The 20,041-nt window shown below is 41.4% G+C and overlaps 1 protein-coding gene across 2 annotated transcripts in view; it reads left to right on the top strand.

The window, feature by feature from the left end:
- LOC102224032 (voltage-dependent T-type calcium channel subunit alpha-1H-like) overlaps window positions 1–20,041 on the top strand; it is a 187,920-nt gene that overhangs the window by 61,650 nt on the left and 106,229 nt on the right. For both annotated transcript variants that reach the window (XM_023333476.1, XM_023333475.1), the window contains exon 8: window positions 398–490. In XM_023333476.1, coding sequence (XP_023189244.1) covers window positions 398–490 — 93 coding nt within the window. The remainder of the gene's footprint in view (window positions 1–397; window positions 491–20,041) is intronic.

Below are 20,041 nucleotides of genomic sequence, written 5' to 3'. Positions count from 1 at the left end.
CACACCCCCTCCTCTTTTCCCCCCTTCAACTCTGCTAGCTTCACCTAGAAAAGATTGTGTGAATGCTCAGTTACCATGGCTACCAATGATGACAAATAAAAGGTTTTGTAGGTTGTTTCACCACCATTAGCACATGGAGCAGCAAGTTGACTGACAGCACTAAGACCCTTAGCCTTGCTCTAATTGGTTGTTTTGTTTGGTACCAGTTGGAGTGGTGCATTTCTTCAGACAGCAATGTTATCTCAGGAAGATGGTGGAGGAATTCAAACTTTTCATACATTATTTGTCTCTTACTGTCAGAACATGATGACAGTTTTCACAGATATGTAAAAAAACATATTCTTTATATAAGTCACATACTGCTGCTTTAACTTAAACTGGTTACTTTTGACTTCAGGTAATTACCTTGGAGGGTTGGGTGGACATCATGTACTACGTAATGGATGCACACTCCTTCTATAACTTCATCTACTTCATTTTTCTCATCATTGTAAGTACTAAGAAAACCACAAACACATTGACAATGCTAAACTTGTCCAAAACAATTGTTTTCTGTGTTTCCCACACAGATGTTAAAATCCTAGGTGTAGTGTAAAATAAAAATTGTTTGTGTTGTTTTAACACCACACTGTCAGTGTAGCTTCTGACATATTTGGATTTTAAATTCGAGTGTTAATTGGTTTGTTAATTGTTGCTTAAGCCATGCCTTTGTGTAACGGCTGCAGAGTGCATTCTACTTTGTGTGTATTTAAAAAGCCAACATTGCAAACTGTACTCTAAAAAGTGTTTTTGGCAGTAGTTCATCTAATGGACTTTTTTACATTAATCTAAATTAGTTAATTTGGTTTTTTGATGACAACTTGATTTTTGTGTTCAGTTAACCTAAAATTTACAAATCTAAACGAACTTAAATTAACTTAAAGGATCTTTTTACTTTGACTTTACTTGAAACAATTGAGTTCAATGCCAGTTTCGTATCCCATGCCTGACCAACTCAATTAATTAAGAATCCAATCTGCGTCGGCCGCATTCATATCCTACATCTGATGTCATGACTCAAGTTTCATCAGGGACAGATCCTGTACCAACCAGGTGCTGCGGTGGTGCAGGGATAGAGCACAACATAACAGACATAAGGAGGCCTTAGACCTTAGATGCGGCTGACGCAGGTTGGATTCCCGGCATGATGACCTTTTTCCTCTCTTTCATTCCCCACTTTCTTGTCTAACTACTCTCAAATAAGGGCTACCTGAGCCAAAAAAAAAAAAAACCCTGGTAAAATAAAGAGATCATTTATTTATTTCCTTTTTTATTTGAGGTAAACTAAATGAATTGAACATGTTGGCCTAAATATGTTGCCATTTTCTTATTACCTAAAAAAAATGCTGTATGTGATACGTCAAAACTCATAATTACTTCAAAAATATACATCTTTTGTTATATTTTTCACCCATGGAGGTCGCCATTTTTTCTATGCAGGAAGGCTAACTTTACCCTAGTAGTTGTTTATCATATTGCGTTTGATTGGTATAATTTTAGATAATGCCACACTGTGTCACTGTTGGCTGTGATTTAAAATAAAAATAAAAATTTATGCGAATTTGGATAATTTCCCACATGAAAGAAAGGAGAGCGCAGTGCAAGAGCCAAGTGGAACACAATCTGGAGCCTGGACATTTCTCCAGAACACTTTCAGTCATTTATACCAGCAGAACTAAGGAAGGCTCGAACAGCTGAAAATTTTTTGAGATGCTAACAGGAGCTACACTATACTATACTATACTGCCTGCAGTACTGACATCACCGATCCAACCAGACCCATGGAGGTCTGGTGTCAGTGGTAACAAAGTCTGGTGTCACTGTTACCACCGACACCAGACCCTAAACAGCACAGTTGTTGCCGAACTGGACACAGCGCTACAGATGCTGGGAGAAACGTCAAAGACAAGTAGCGCTAAAGGAACTATTAGTACTGGAAATGCGAATGGAGCTAGAACACTAGCTAGAACGCTAGAACGGAGCTAGAGTACTGAATGTGAAAACACTACCAACACCAGAAGGAGTTCGGACCATAAGAACCGGACACAGAGCTATACAGTAGAAGTACTTATCAGATCACACAGTCCGACCAGAGGTAAGTGTTTTATTTATGAAGCTGAAGGCAGCAGCAGCAATCAACAGCTCCTAAGGCCAACTCTGTCCTGGGTCGTTCTCTGAATTTGGTGCATTTTTGTCTCACAGGTTTATCTCAAAGATTTTCATATAATACAAACCACAATTTTTGAGAAAATCAAGAAATGGAAATATCCATGTGTCTTGGTAATATAGCATGCAAATATATTTTTAAAATTATGTTTTGAAAAATGTTATGGGTTGTTGAAGCATAGAGGTCAGCCAAATGAGCATGTCCCCACTGACCAATGTTAATTTTTCATTGAATATAAAACAAATAAAAATAGCCAGTAACTGGAAGTTATTTCTACCATTATAAACATTTTTGGTATACTTTAATCTAAATAAAAGATATATGAGAAAAATACATGAATTATTTATAAAATAGTACTTTTTAATCATGTCCCTCTTACGGGGTTTTGTTCAACCCCATAACAGTATACCAATCCCTCCTTTTTATAAATAATTGTTCAGTTCAATTTCCTCAGCACCCCAGAAGTGACATCACTTAAGTCTTTTCCTGCTCACACTGTAAAGAGAGTTAAATGTTAGTATAGTATTTTACCTATATTTGATTATTTGTGTCCATAGATTGTTATCGTCAGGCTCAACCTTTCAACACCGTTATGCATGTAAATGATATCTATTGTTGTTTGGGAAAAAGGAAAGAATTGTCTTTGAAAAAATATATTAATTTCATTTTTCATCATATCATATGTTGCTCCATACCCCAGCTAATGTGGACTTAAGGAAACTTATAGCAAAAATCTTCAACCCCGTAACAAAAACAGTGGTTTTGTTACGGGGTTGAAGGTTGAACCTTTCTTAAGCTTCTTAAGTGTGTTCAACTCCGTTACAGTGTGGTCAACTGTTATAGTTGGTTCAACCCTGTTGCTTGATACATTATTATGATTTTTTTTACAACAGCAAATATCACACTAATATTTGTTGGATTGTATGCAAAGTTTAAAGAATGAAACATTAAAAAGTCTGATTTAATGTTTATTGAAAGTGTATTTTCATGATTTATGAAAAGCACTTTTACTTCAAGTTGCCATATTCTACTTATCAGTCTATTATTATTCAGAATCAAATAAAATATACTTACAATTAGTTATTTTAATAAAGGGACAGGTGATTACAAAGGAACTGGAATAATTAGTTTAATTATGTTATAGAGTTATACTCATAGAGGAATGAAATTGTCCCATTACGGGATTGAATTTAAAGCAACCTAAATAACAAAGAAATTCATAATTATGTTTAGGATTTCATGCGTAAAGTGGAAAACATATTTTCTTAGTGGTTCAAATAGTCCTTCAATAGATGCAGTGTTCAAAAACAATTTTTTGTGGTGTATGTATTGTGGTATACACCTCTAGACCCCAAAATGTACCAACTTCAGAGAATCACCCTCCTCTTCCTCTGTTTGGTCCTCCTCATCTTCATCACCTCTTGTTATTTCTATGTTCTGATTGATTTCAATGTGCTCCAGTTCAAATTAAAAAGGCTTAATAACTTTACTCATCACTGTTTTGACTGAAGTGAGTCAGGCAGTTGGACCATTACACATCATTTAGCATTCCTGTGACAATATTTTATTAAAAGCTATATATTAATCTATTATTTTTACATCTAAAATAAATATTTCCCAAATAAAGTCTAATTTTATAACTAATCAAGGATCCCTTTAAATTTGTCATTTTAAACAGACTTAATGAATTGAGTTTTTAAAAAAAAATTATTAAATTGAGTTGGATAAACTTAATTTACTTGTTACCAAATTAAGCAATTCAATTAAGTTGATTCAACTCATTTCTTTTTAGAGTGTGCTAATGTTAAGCCTAAAACAGAATGTGGGGATTTCTTTTTAATTCCCTCATACAAATTGTTTGTTGTCTTGAGAAAGCTGTACAATTTGTGTGAAATTACCCACAAAACAAAAGATTCGCCTTCTTAATTTGATTCAAGTCGAATGTCTTGAATAGGCAAATAGCCAGTTGGTAGCACTGTTGGCTAGCAGCAAGAAGGTTTGACTCCTGGTCTGGGTGTGGCATTTGCATGTTCTCTCTGTGCATGTTTGGGTTCTCTCCAGGTACTCTGGCTTCCCTCCCACAGTCCAAAAACATGACTGTCAGGCTGATTGATCTCTAAATTCTCTTTGGAGTAGGTATTACTTTTAACATTATATTTAACACCAACACCATTGCAATGTTAATGTGACACCCGGTGTTGTTGAATATTTACCAATGTCTTGTGTGAATTTAACAAAAAAAATGTGTGTCAATCTTTTAACACTTTCACAGACGTTATTTTAACTCCAGCTAGCGGACACATATAAACATTTGTTAGTGTTAAAATTAACACTGTGGGTGTTAGGGCTGTGTAATTATATTGATTCTACGATATTTATTTTTTTTTTCCTCGGAAGGTATCGATTGTTCGTCCTTGAGTATCCATACGCTATACGTCTTTTTTTTTTTTTTTCTTTTACCCCTCCAGGGGGTTTTTGTGGGCTCTAGTGTCTCTTAAATGACAGTAGGCTGACAGGAAACGGGGAAGGAGAGGGGGGAAGACATGTGGCAAACGTCGTCGGGTCCGGGAGCCAAACCCGCGACGGCCGCGTTGAGGACCCAAGGCCTCCAAATACGGGTCGCGCTAACCACTACGCCACCACGGCACGCCCAGCTATACGTCATTTTAACATGTCTAATTTGTGACGGCATAGCAGCAAGACTCCGCCTCCCTGAGTTTCACTTTCAACTTATGCTTAAAGTGCACATGATAAACTACACACGAGTTTTTAAGTTGTGTTAATAGGCCAAGTAAAACCGGAGTTATGCTAAAATATGTAAACCATATTTTTCCGAATGTTAGAGAAATGTCAAAAATCGGCTTTTCTGGCAGTGTGAAAGGGAATGAACTTCCAAATGTAAGAAATGAATCGCAACATTAGATTCCTTTATTATGGGAAATCTCAGATCTTCAACCAATAAATAAGGGCTGTATTTTGTTGCAAAGAAACAAAGTAAAGTTGTGCAAGTAACCGTGAAAGAGAAGCGGAATGGAGTAGCGGCACATATGGAGTAGCGGCAAAAGCAGTGAGATCGCAAAATCAATGCAAAGTTTGGATATTGGAACGATCGGTGGCATCCACTTAGTAATTTGTTTTTAGCTTAATGGTTGCACACTGTTATCCTTTGTTGTATTTTCTACAGCTACACTGTTATCCTTTGCTGTATTTTCTACAGCTAAATACCACAAAATGCCCAGTAAAACTACCATAAGACATCTTTACAAGTAGTTACTGTAATTTGCATTGCATTATGGGTATAGTACATAGTATTACAGTAACTTACTGTATGTTTTGAATTTGCAGTAATTTACTGTTTACACATTACAGTAGTGGTACTGTACTTATAATATACAGTAAGAATTATATTTGATTCCCAACGGTCATCATACACTGTTAGCCTTTGCTGTATTTTTTACAGTTAAATACCACAAAATGCCCAGTAAAACTACCATAAATAGGGTGACCATATTTTCAGTTGGGAAAACCAGGACACGTTGTAGCGAGGGGGGGGGGGGGGGGGGGGGGTCTGAAAGCGGGGAAACTCTTTTGTAAATAGTAGGTAAACATACATTTGCGCTTTCGTATGTTGTTGGCGCACTGACAGCCACGCTATCTATCTTCTGATTAAGAACAGGGCTGCCCGCACTGACTCGGCTCAGGGATTACGTCACACGCAGGGCCGTGCGCAGTGCCCTAGTGCCTGTAAATATACTGCTCAAAATAATAAAGGGAACACTTTAAGTGTTAAACACCTGTTTAAGTGTTCCCTTTATTTTTTTGAGCAGTGTATAATGGTCCAATGAAGGTAATTTAAAAAACAGGACATTTCCTCACTTTCTAAAAAAAACCCGGGACGCCCGGGACAGGACGTGAAATACGGACATGTCCCGGGAAATACGGACGTTTGGTCACCCTACCATAAGACATCTTTACAAGTAGTTATTGTAGTTTGCATTGCATTATGGTATTAAGGAGGAAATTTATTAGGTTAGCTTAAATTTTGAAAAAAGCATGGCTCTCTTTTCCTCCTGTTAGCCCGGATCGCAAGCGGATGCCGTCACGGCTGGAAAAAACAGACGGCGAGGCTCGATGACGTCACAGAGATACAGAGTTTAATTCAATAGAAAACACCGTATGAATTTAACAAGAAAACTTCAGAGTACAAAAATACATTCTTTACCTGAGACAAAAGAATTAAAAAGAACAAAGGATCCTTTGGAGACAGCTGTTGCTTAAAAGCATAACAGGACAGTTGTCTGAATTTTATTGTTGCGCATTCCCTTTTTCTAGGGAAGGCGTTTCTCTTTGTTAATATATGCAAATAGGGCGTACCTCTGTTTTGACCAACCAAGAGCGACCTTGGAAAAAAACTTAGACCTTCCCCTGAGTTTTAATGACAAATATCAAGAGTCATTTTAGTTATTAAAGTTATAAGTTATTTTCACAAAACCTATCTTGCTCCTCTGCAGTCAGCTTCTCCAAAGATTTGACCCTTTGCTTTATCACAAACAATAATGAGATAGAAGTCTTTTTAACCTGTAAAACATAACATTCAAATCATTCTCTTTTGATTCCGATATTGTCATAGTTAGTACATTTTCAAATACATTCGATTTACTAGATTAGTACTTGTAGCTTGGGTAATATACTTTAATCTAACACACTATTACTACCAATATTAAAAGGTATATCAGAAATTAAACCTTAAGTGTTCCCAAAATTCCTAAGTTGTGATCAACTCCAGATGCAGCTCTGAGCTCCTGGGAAACCCCTGACCTCTGACCTGTGAGCCGGGGAAGATATTCTTTATGGCCTACTAATTTAAAGCCTTTCAAGAGCTTTGTGTTTTATTGCTGCTCTAAGTTACAACCCTGCCAGGAGAATGTTTATCTCTGATCGTTTAGCTTGCCTCAGTTTGTCCAAATAGGAATGTTGATCTACTTAAACACACATGGCATTAGCTTAACTATATTAAACAATCAAAAATAGCCATATTTCCTTAACAATTCCCCCTGTTGAGGTCTGAGAATTATAGGAATCAGACCTCACAAACAAATCGATTATGCCTTCTAATAGAAGAACTAAAACTACGTAATATACTAAATGAAATACCAATTCCCCCTGGTCAAATAGAACCGCCCAGCTCCACAACCCCCCCATCAGCAGCTCCCCTAAAAAGCATCTGATAGGGCGGTGGCGGTGGTGGGCCGCTGCTCCCCTTCTCAATTGAAACTGCAATAAGCCTAATAATAAGCGAGCGTATACACGGAACACAGCAGCATCCGCACGTGACTATTACGGCCACAAACGTAGCCACAGAAACTAACAATGACATAACAATCCCTTTCCACTTACCAAACATAGTAGAGAACCACCTGTCCAAGCCGCCATCAATACCTGAATGTTCATGCATAGTGTTACTCAAAATTCTCAAACCTTCCAACGCTCGAGTGACAGATCCATCAGGGGCCGTATTGTTCGGAATGAAAGTACAGCAGCTCTCTTGGAACATAAAACAGACTCCACCCTTTTCGGCCAACAGCATGTCCAGCGCCATCCGATTTTGAATTGTCATTAAAGAAGTAGGAGCTAACTGCTCCTTCAAACCCCCAACAGCATCCCTGGTTAGATTCGCTAGCCTCAAAAGATTATAATGGACATAATTTATCCTATCAACATTTTTATTCGGCGTGATAGGAAAAAGAGCTGATAACACTGGTATATTTTCAAAACCTGCTGCAATTTGATCCGCCAATTTATATTGATCCGGGACCCCTCTCGGCACGCCGATGGCATCTACATAAGTGGGAGAATTAGTAGTCAAATCAAATGCAGTATCAGAACGTGTATTACGCACCTGTCTCTTGTGCCTCTGAGTCTGTAAGGTGAGCACCTGCTCCGGTCCTACAGGATCAAGTCTTTCTCCCACCACCATAAGTGGCACAGCCAGGCGAGTCATGGCACATACTCCAACAGTCTTAGGAGGAATACGCACATATAATCTATCACCCCCACAAAAATAATAAAGTCCAGCTCTTGCCCAACTCCCGATTCCGGCCGCTGTCAAAGTAACATTACACCAATCACTAGAAATCTGTCCTAGATTGAAATCGGGCTTAAGATGAGTAAAATTAAAACACACATACAACCCTTTACCCTTAACCGGAAGAAAAGTTCCCGTCTGAGTATAGTTATTAATAGGTGGATATATTTTGGCAAGCGCATCACAATTTACGGGATCTGCCTCAGTTGTTAACCTCAGCATGCAATTAAAACCCCAACTATCTCCCAAGTGTAATGGGGCAGGCTCAGTAAACAAATGAGGTCGAGCTGTAGCACATGCAATGCAGTTCCCAATATTAGTTTCCTTAGCCGTTTGAACCATCCAATTCAGCCATAAGTTTTTTTCCCTATACCCAGTCGCTGTTTGAATGATGTCCAATGGTGAAACTGCTGTGTAGTCAATCTTAGCCGCATGCTGATCCGGAATTTCCATATCCCTGTCTTCCTCCCCCTCAGGTCTGACCATATTAATTTTAATAACCCCAAGTGGATCTTTATCGTCCACTGAAGCACCTAGAGTCAAATAAACAGCTGAATCTGCCGGATACTGTTTAAAGAAAACATCGTGCATCGAGGAAATGGTTAACACCAAAGGATTTTTACCCGTCGCTGGAGAATGTCTTACAGTCCCTCTTCTTATGGTAACCTTGTCATATTCAGTGACAGATTTATGAGCATACGGTGGACTCCAACTTGATCCCACCCATCTGAGGGCCGATTTCCAAGTGGGACACAAGTGTCGAATCCCAGTTTCCTGAGTAATACAATGTCGCTGGAAGGTCAGATCACCACACAAATACACAGACGTCTTCTGCCAGGATTGAGGGGTCGACCAGCAGCGACGAATTACCTCACACAGATCAATTTGATAATTAGTTACAGTACCCAGAGTATAGTTCAACTCAATCCCACGATATTTAGTGAGGCACTTATCAACAGGAGGTCTCAAAGAACGCTCCACACGAACAGTCGCATTTCCGCAAGACACTCCGCACTCGACAAAACTCGGTCGGAGATTAAGTGTCTGTGAGGAAATGAGTCCACTCGTGGATCCTCCGCAAACCCACATTCCCAGCAAATTGAGTTCAAGAAACACACCCAGCAAAAACTTCCACTCCCAGTTCATGTATCTTAAGATGAACCCCATCCTGCAAACCTGTCAAATCTAATCCTGCGTTATTCAACAATTTTAATACTCACCTTTTAACCGCAAAGTTTCACCGGTAAAATTAAACATGAAAGGCACTTATCATTCTACAATTATGAAAAAATCATAAACTCAATTATCATAATGCAACTCAAAAACACAGTACACATAACACCCCAAAATGTAAAAAATGCAAAAATAAGACTAAGATATGCATATAACACTAACTAAAGAGTGTTCTGGAAACTTAAAAATACTCGCCACAAATCAAAAACATGCAGAGATAAAGAATTATACAATATTTTCTTCTTTTTTTTTTTTTTTTTTTTTGATAGTCTGTAAAAAACAAAATATGAAATCTTCTTCAAAAAATGATAAAAATTACGCGCAAAGACGAAAGTTTTTTTAAAGTTCGCAAAAACGAAAACTCGCAATAATATGAGTTAATGTGGATCTTCTTGTAGCCTGATCCTCCTCGGTTGGAAACCTCAAGTTTCCACCTTCACAGCCGTTGCTCACTGAAAATTGGATTATTATGCCAATATAACAGTGAGTTTTTAAGGAGAGTATAAAATCTCCTTCTTCCTCAATGTAAGGACATCGGAACAGGATTATTATGCCCGTCCGAGCCTTTTGAACTTTGAATTTCAGGAACCTGAAGTGGTTGTGGCAGGAATTCCTGCTACACTCCCTCCTGGAAGCGCCTGGCGTTGCTCCTCGTCCGAAGATTGAAGTCGAAGCTCGTCTTGTACGTCTCGGAGCGCACGCTGTGGCTCCTCGGCTGCTGTGCACTGACTCCAATGAAACCAGGTGTCTCCTTTCCCTTGTAGACGAACAGCATGGGACGTCCTCTCCACTACTCGGTGTGGTCCGGTGAAGCGAGGTTCAGACCACTTCCGTTTGATGACCTTCAGGCGCACCCAGTCGATTCCTGGAACTGGTCCTGAAGCTGGACGCTCCTGTGCCGTCTGGTATTTTGCAAATTCCGCAGCCAGACTCTGTAACTCAGTAAAGAAATCTTTATGAGATAAATGTGCAAGTTCACCTTTCCATCCAGGTACGCGACTCCCAGGTCCTGGAAAAATCCGCCCGGTCTGGAGCTCGAATGGAGAGAACCCTGTTGTTTGATTAATAGACATTCGAACAGACATCAAAGCAATAGGCAAGGCATCTACCCAATTTAATTTGGTATGTGCACATACTTTGGCCAATTTTTGTTTGATAGTTTGGTTCAACCTCTCAACCTTGCCTTGTGACTCAGGATGATATACTGTACCGAAAGAATGCTTCAACCCAAGCAGCTGCTCCACTCTCTGCAGATCTTGGTTCCTAAAATGAGTGCCGTTATCTGATCTCACCTTCTCTGGAAATCCATGGGTCGGAATGTAATGATTGATCAGACACTTTATGACAGTTTTGCTGTCCTCCTTTTTTGCTGGCCACGCCTCTGGCCAGCCCGAGTATGCATCCACGCACATTAATACATACCTGTATCCTCTGACGGGTGTTATCATGTCTGTGAAATCAATAATTATTTCCTTACCCGGTTGTGTAGTACAAGGGAAATGTCCCACTGGTGGCCTAATAGTTGGTTTTGCGTTGTGTTGTCCACAAATTTCACATGTTTTCACATATTCCTTGACCATGTCTCTCAAAAATGGATGCCACCAGTGCTCTAGATTTTTTAGCATCTGTGCAATACCCACATGTCCGAGTCCGTGAGCTTCCTGGAAAACCTGGAGTCTCATATTTGGAGGAAGAATTACTTTACCATTTGGTCCCCGCCAGAGTCCTTCATTGCAGACGGCACCTCTTGCTCTCCAGACTGATCGTTCCTCAGGTGACACGGTTTTCTGATGAGAAATAATTTTTTCAAAGTGATTTTGTTCGACCTGTTCAAGTTCAGTACTCACCATCACAAGAGATGTCAGGTATCCCGCTGCCCTCTTAGCGGCCTCGTCCGCGGCTGCGTTTCCTACTGCAACTCTGGTCTTGCTCTGATCATGTCCCTTGCATTTAATCACAGCCACAGACTGAGGCAACAGTAATGCCTCCGCCAATTCTTTCATTTCAGTTTCATGTTTTATGGGCTTCTGTGTTGCAGTCAAAAATCCTGCTCTGAGCCACTGAGGAAGTTCCACATGTACAGCGCTAGCCACATAAGCTGAATCACTGTAAAGATTCACCCTCATTCCCTCAGCCAGTTTCAGTGCTTCGACCATTGCTTTTACTTCTGCCCTCTGTGCCGATTGGGCACCCTGCAGCTTTTCTGCCTTCAAAACACGAAACTCACTGCCCAAGTCTTCCACTATCGCATATGCTGCTCTCAAACCGTCTGTGTCATGTTTAAAACAGCAACCGTCTGTATAAAAGTTTTTCACATCTTGACCTTCTAGAGGAGAAGCTTGTAGGTCCGGTCTTATCTTTTCTTCCTTCAGTACTAATTCATCACAGTTGTGTGGCTGTCCATCTTGCATCCTGTCAGCCATATTCGCTCCGATATGCACAAAAGTTATATTAGGTGATTCCAGAATTTTGCTCAGTTTTTGTTGTCTCAATGTAGTTAATGTGAAATGTTGTGAATTCACATATGCCACCACGCTGTGTGATGTCATAACCTGTAATGGATGACCCATCACAATGTGTGCTGTCTTTTGAATCATTTTTCCCACACCTGCTGCATGTCTTGTACATGTCGGATGTCTTTTTTCCATCGGATCCAACATTGCGCTGACATATTGGAGGATTCTCCTGTCTCCCCCTTTTTTCTGAAACAGAACTGCATTAACCGTCAGTTCTGTAACAGAAACATCCAAATAAAAGGGCGAAGCATAATCTGGGACAGCCAACTGGGCAGCAGCAGCCAATTGCTGTTTCAAAGAGATAAAAGCATCTTCCGCCTCCACAGTCCAAGTCAAAACCTGGTTGAGCTTACGAGTCCCATGCTCCCTGACTAATGCCCGTAAAGGGTCCGTCAAACCAGTATAGTTAGGAACATAGTTCCTACTATATCCAGTCAAACCAAGAAAGGACAGCATGTCTTTCACCGTGTGTGGTTTAGAGTGATCAAGAATAGCAGATTTGTGACTGGCAGACATCTGAGTGCCAGTCGCAGTGATAGACCGCCCCAAGAAAGAAACCTGCTTCCGTGCAATTTGCAATTTAGACCTGCTCACTTTAAAACCTCTGTCAGCAAGGTGTGACAGCAAACGTCGCGTGGCCTCAATGCAGGACTCCAACGACTGTGCTGCAAGCATGAGGTCATCCACATACTGAATCAGAGTCACACCGTCTGGTAACGAGCAGTCTGCTAACTGCTGTTTCAAAACCTGATTAAAAAGCCCTGGGGAGAGAGCAAAACCCTGAGGCAAACGTGTATATCTCAGCTGCTGACCCCCGTAGGTGAAAGAAAACACGTCCCGACATTCCTCAGCCAATGGGAGACAAAAGAAAGCGTTAGCAAGGTCCACACAGGAAAACCAAGTCTGAGAGGGATCAAGGTTAGTTAATGCAACATGAGGATTAGGGACTGGCACCGTAGGGGTCAATAAAACAGAATTAATCGCCCGGAGATCATGTGCCATGCGGTATTTACCCGTCCCTTTTTTCTCAACTGGTAAAATAGGAGTGTTCCAGGAAGAGGTGGAAGATTCTAACACACCAGCCTCCAGAAGACCCCCAATTGTTTCCGCCAGTCCCTCTTCTGCCGCCTGCTTATGAGGATACTGAGACCTCCAAATAGGAGGGCCCGGTCGCAAATCAAAAGTGACAGGTGTGACATCAACGAGCCCCACATCCGTAGGACCCGTTGCCCACAGACATTCAGGCAGAGAAGCCAACATTGCAGCTGCAGTTGGATGATCAGTCAACTCCCTGCCATGATGCCTAGGAAGTTGAAGATGTTCCAAAACTACAGTATCGACAGCAGAACACTTTATTCTGTAGGTGTTTGTAGAAGGAGAGAAAAAGAGGTCTGTATTAACAGTTGCCTGCCAGTCTGAAACCGCCAGGGAGCGCTTTACCACGCCCCCTAGTTCCATGGCCTGATGGCCAGGATGGAGAGCCAAAGAAATATGTGGAACAGCTTCGTCTTGCATTTTATACCAAAACGACTGATCTTGAGTCAGATTAACAGCTGCAGCCACCCCCTCCGGTGCCACATAAATGTCCTGTGAAAATACAGTCCAGTCAACACCGGCTAAATGTGTCTCAAACTGCTCCTGGAACCATTCAGTCTGGTCTCGGTCATAAAACAAAGTAACATGGGGCAGATCAGGGGTCGGACCATACGGAGCAAGCGCTTGAATCCAGGGCTTCCAAAGCAGAAAACAAGATAGTATTCCAGCATGGTCAGTCTTTTCCGGCTGTATACGCCCCCAGTATATGTCAGCCAGTTGCTCCTCAGCTTGTTGCAGCAAAAACTGTCCATGGGTATAAACCGGAGAACAGGCGTGAGACGATCCATCAGGAAAAGTGACAAGTAATCCATCAGGCCCACACAAAATAGTTGCCCCCAGAGCAATCAACAAGTCTCTCCCTATTAAATTAACGGGAGATGAGGGGGAGCATACAAAAGGATGTGTCACTTTCTGTCTGCCCACAGCCGTGTGCAGAGGCGTGGAGAGTGGCAGAGTCTGTTTCACCCCAGAAAAACCAACCACTGATATTGTCTGATCAGAAAGTTTATGTGAAGGTATGACAGCATTCATGGTGGAATATGTTGCCCCTGTATCCACCAAAAATGGTAATGTTTGTCCATCCACTGTCACATCAATCAGGGGATCTGCCAAAGCTCCCTGACATAGGTTCTTCACCGGGGTGTGTCAATATTGTCCAGCCTGAGAAACCTGTCCCGGGCGCTGCGGAAGCAATGCAGCATTCGGAGTTTGTTGTGATGTCAGGTCCGGCAACGCACCATCTGATATATAGTGAGGGCACTGTTGAACCCAGTGACCCTCCTCCCCACAATAGAAACACCTGTCTCTGCGTCCACCCCTTCCTCGCGCGACCGACACTGCAGGCCTACCCCGTCTGCCCCCACGCCACCCCGGAAGACCAGACCGAAAACGTGGAGCTGACACACCAGGACCAGTATGAAACACCGGAAGAGGAGCCCGTGCAACAGCTGCCAACATAGCTCTAACCTCCTGTCGTTCCTGTTTTGCAAGATTAATTTTCTGTTTAGCTTCTCCTATTTGAAGTTTCAATAATTGATTCTTAAGATCTTCCTGCTCTCTCTCCTTCTCTTTCTCCTTATCCTGAAAAATCTGCATATTATGCAACAAATGCAATTCCCACTTCGCATGGTCACAAGATCTCAACTCCGGGTTTGTCCCCATTGAAGCAGCGACAGAAGTAGGGACACCATTTAAAACAGCTTGACGAAAATGTTCCCTCATTAATGTAGCAACAGCTGGATGAACCCCAGACTGTCGCCTCCAGATATCTATGGCTTTATCTAAAAATACTTTTGGGTGTTCTTTGGAATCCCAGAAAAACTTTGGAATAAGTGACAGCGACAAAGGGGGAAATATATCCCTCAAGGCCGCACCCACAGGAGTCAGAACAGCTGTAAGAGGCGTCTCATCAGGGCAGTGCATAGTTCCCGCTGACAGCTCAACATCACGGCAATTTGTTGTCGTTGTTGAACGACTCAAAATTGCCCTGAAATCCCCCAATGCTAAGGTCAACCCCCCTGTCAGTGATTCTAATGCATGTAACCAAGGAGTAGCACCGTCCACCAAAGATGGTAATTTTTCAATAAGGGTCTGTAAATCTCCAAAAGAAAACGGCTTGTATCTGTGTCCTTGGTGGGAAACTATTAAAGGCATAGCATAATGGGAAGAACTGTCAGAACTTGCTGACAGAGCCTCAGAATGAACCGATCTATTTGAAAGGTCTGTGTCCCTATCATCCATACCCCCCTGTGATTTCCTGCCTAAACTTAAAAGTCGTTCCTGAAAAGCAACAGCATTAGAGGTGGCACCGCCTCTCCGTGGTGTGCTCATCTCACGAGGGGAGGGACTAACATCCCTTCTCTGCATGTCACACAGATTACGTCCGCTCCGAAGCTGCATCGGTGCGGAGGTAAACTTCACATCATCTTTCAAAACAGGAGGAGAAGACACTGAGTTTCCCCGAATGGGTGGGGGCTCCTCAACCAGACGGCCAACCAGTGACACATCTACATTCAACTGAACCTCCCCCTGCTCCCCCTCATCTGAGGGAGAGACTAAGGGAGGTGCAGGGCTGCTGAACTGACGTGAAACCTGAGCCACACCTGAAGAAGTCGCCAAAGGATATCTAGAAAAACAAAATTTTTCACGTTGAACCCGATCCGCCATAGGAAGACTATCAGAAACAGAGCGAACACCAAGAGGGGACGCCGGGCATGGCGTCATTAAATCGGGATCCTCCCGCGCCAGTGGAGCAGAAGAACTCTGAGGAGGAACCCTCAGAAGATCCCATTCCGCTGTGCCCCTCCGAACATCCAACACTGGATACAGCCCCGTGCAAGAGGGATTAGTGTCATTATATGGAGGCGGGAGCGAAGCAACAGATGGATTAAACTTCTGTTTCGGCCGGTCAGAGGAAACCCCCGAAAGATCAACCGGGGCGTGTAATGAGTCCGAAGCCTTCGTAACCGAACCCTTTCCATAAAGGTGATCCGTCCCCTGCCAACCCACCAGAAGTCTAGCCCACAACTGTCTCTCCTGTTCCACGTTCTCCAACTTCTTAATTAGTTTCTTTCTGCGAAACAGAGTAGCCCCATCCTGTTCACCACGCACCGCATCCCTATCAGCTGAAGCCTGATTTAGACAGGCATTCAAAATTAAACCTAACGGCTTTTCAGCACTTAGGAGTTCATTGTTCATGCTGACCGCATTTTCCAACCTGTCTTTCAATTCATCCGCCGTCACATGAAGCGAATCCAGACCAAGTTGTTTGTCATAAATATTAATGAAGTCAGCAATCTGTTCCCGTAGTGTCGTCCACGGACCTAAACCATACGAATGAGCAGTGTCATCTCTCCGCAACACCGTTGCCATATTTATATTAGAATAAATACAGCAGGAACAACGCAAATCAGCACACACACAGCGCTTTTCAAACAACTTAACACTCCGCTCAAACACACAGCCAGCCCGAACTCGCGCACGCGCACACACACGGCCACACAGACACACAAGCAGAGCTCTGCACAGTCAAACGGCCTCGTGTCGCGGCAACAAGCACAGATCGCCACACACAGGGAAACACAAAGAAACACAGAGAAACACATAGACACAGAACACAGTTTTTGAGAAAAAACAGGGGGGGAAATAAAATAGAAAATATAAACCCGGCGCCGGTTACAAAAATATAAGATGCATCATTTTACCCGGGTGCACTCAGTCCTTAATTCTACCACAGAAAAGGTGATTCAACCTGCTTTTAGTCCTTAATTCTACCACAGAAAAGGTGATTCAACCTGCTTTTAGTCCTTAATTCTACCACAGAAAAGGTGATTCAACCTGCTTTTAGTCCTTAATTCTACCACAGAAAAGGTGATTCAACCCAGACACAAACTTTCCCAATTTTTTCGAAGGGACAGAAATAAGCCTTCAGGAAAAATTCACTTAAAACCTAGCCTTATAACAGCGGTAACGTTAATCCGACTGCTTGGACCTGCCACGGTCCTCTGTTCCTGTGTCTATTCAAATCTATTAACAACAAAGTCTTTTAGAAGTACCTTCATACATCTGCAGTTTTCCATCCCTGTAGTCACACACCAAAACAGTCAGCACCGATCGTCCACGTGTCGCAGACACGGAAACAAATCAAAGAGTCTTACCCGACTGTAGCGTTCGAGCCGAACCGGGCCAGCGCGTGACGGAGCCGCTCGCTCAGAATCCGCAACCGAACGAGCCCCCAAATTATTAAGGAGGAAATTTATTAGGTTAGCTTAAATTTTGAAAAAAGCATGGCTCTCTTTTCCTCCTGTTAGCCCGGATCGCAAGCGGATGCCGTCACGGCTGGAAAAAACAGACGGCGAGGCTCGATGACGTCACAGAGATACAGAGTTTAATTCAATAGAAAACACCGTATGAATTTAACAAGAAAACTTCAGAGTACAAAAATACATTCTTTACCTGAGACAAAAGAATTAAAAAGAACAAAGGATCCTTTGGAGACAGCTGTTGCTTAAAAGCATAACAGGACAGTTGTCTGAATTTTATTGTTGCGCATTCCCTTTTTCTAGGGAAGGCGTTTCTCTTTGTTAATATATGCAAATAGGGCGTACCTCTGTTTTGACCAACCAAGAGCGACCTTGGAAAAAAACTTAGACCTTCCCCTGAGTTTTAATGACAAATATCAAGAGTCATTTTAGTTATTAAAGTTATAAGTTATTTTCACAAAACCTATCTTGCTCCTCTGCAGTCAGCTTCTCCAAAGATTTGACCCTTTGCTTTATCACAAACAATAATGAGATAGAAGTCTTTTTAACCTGTAAAACATAACATTCAAATCATTCTCTTTTGATTCCGATATTGTCATAGTTAGTACATTTTCAAATACATTCGATTTACTAGATTAGTACTTGTAGCTTGGGTAATATACTTTAATCTAACACACTATTACTACCAATATTAAAAGGTATATCAGAAATTAAACCTTAAGTGTTCCCAAAATTCCTAAGTTGTGATCAACTCCAGATGCAGCTCTGAGCTCCTGGGAAACCCCTGACCTCTGACCTGTGAGCCGGGGAAGATATTCTTTATGGCCTACTAATTTAAAGCCTTTCAAGAGCTTTGTGTTTTATTGCTGCTCTAAGTTACAACCCTGCCAGGAGAATGTTTATCTCTGATCGTTTAGCTTGCCTCAGTTTGTCCAAATAGGAATGTTGATCTACTTAAACACACATGGCATTAGCTTAACTATATTAAACAATCAAAAATAGCCATATTTCCTTAACAATGGGTATAGTACATAGTATTACAGTAACTTACTGTATGTTTTGAAGTTGCAGTAATTTACTGTTTACACATTACAGTAGTGGTTCTGTACTTATAATATACAGTAAGAATTATATTTGATTTCCAACCGTCATCATAGCTGCTTCATCGTGGTTCCCTGTTTCTGTATTTTTACTCCTTTAGTGGTTAACATATTTTTAAGGCAGAAAGAGAGAATGTACTTTTGTTTTTTTCACATCCTAGCTAACATTAACATGCAGTTTATCTAGCTACGTCATCAAGCGTGGCTTCGCTTCCAACTGTTTTCTGATGACGTTTGTTTTAAACTCCGAAGCTTTTTCTCTCCAAGTGCAAGTGCAGCTCTGTCTCCGTGCTGTGGGCTCACACTGCTTCAGCTCTTCAAGACAGGTAAAAAACCACTTCTTAGAAAACTGTTTGAAGCCAAAACCTAGTCTGGAAATGTACATTTTAGATGGAGTTAACGTAACTTATAGCATCATGCTATAACTTAGCATTATAGCATGAGCTCGTTTGTGCTGGTTAACCTGGTAAAATAACGCTACCTTTACGTTACTAACTCTGGTGTTTTATATAACTGGCATATTGCAACCTTATAAGTTACGTGTCTGTAAATGAGGTGAAAGAAAGGAAAATATGATGTTGTTATTTTTTGAGCTGGTTCGGAATTAACATTAGCTAATGTGCTAATTTTACCGTTGAAGGTTTAAGCTTGACTTTTGCCGCTTAATCTTCCTCGGGCGGCTTTGGGTTGAGATGAGCTCAGTGCTGAGCGTCTGTTAGCATTGTTGCTACATCCTTTGTCGAACAATATAACCTTAACTGATAATTGATCCTCCCCCCCTTTTCTTTATTTTACATGTAATGACTGTTCATTTGTTTAAACCATGATCTTGCAAATGTTAAAAGTGCAGATTAGCTACGTAGGTCAGCAAGGATGAATTTCTAACTTTGTTCTTTTTTTTCTTTTCTTCAGATGACTTTTTGTTTTAACTCCCAAGCTTTTTCCCTCCAAGTGGCTGTGCAGTTCTGTCCTGCTGACTGCTAACATAGCTTCATCTCTTCAAAAGACAAGACAAGAGGTAAAAAGCTCTTCAAACATATTTGAATCCACAAAATAGTCTGGAAATGTAGAGGAGCAGCTAACCTAATCTATAACTTTGAGCTTGCTACAGCTGGTTAGCCTGCTAAAGTACCATTACATCTCCAACATAGTGTATAAGAGTCTGTAAATGAGGACAAAGGTGAAAAAAATTAAAGTAGTTTCTGTTATTTTTTGAGTTTGTTCAGCCACAGTGGCAGGTGGACAAAAAAGTTAATTTCCAACCCTGGTTACACATAAGGACTGTTCACATGTTTAAACCATGCTCCTGCAAATTTAAAGTTAAGTCAGTACTAACAGGTGCAACTATGTACAGGTGTAAATTCTGCAGCATTTGTACTTCAGAATTTACAGAATTTTGTAGTCATGTGAAGAAACATCAAGACACAGCTAATTATCGGTTTGCATGTGGAATAGAGCAATGTCCTGCTTCCTTCAGAACATTTTCTGCATTCAGGTCCCACATGCACAGGAGTCACTGCCATAGCAGAAGTCAGACTGAACAC

Source organism: Xiphophorus maculatus, chromosome 5 (assembly GCF_002775205.1).
Source record: "Xiphophorus maculatus strain JP 163 A chromosome 5, X_maculatus-5.0-male, whole genome shotgun sequence".
Lineage (NCBI taxonomy): Eukaryota > Metazoa > Chordata > Actinopteri > Cyprinodontiformes > Poeciliidae > Xiphophorus > Xiphophorus maculatus.
Note: the sequence above shows the minus strand (reverse complement) of the source record. Positions and strands in the feature narration are given on the sequence as shown.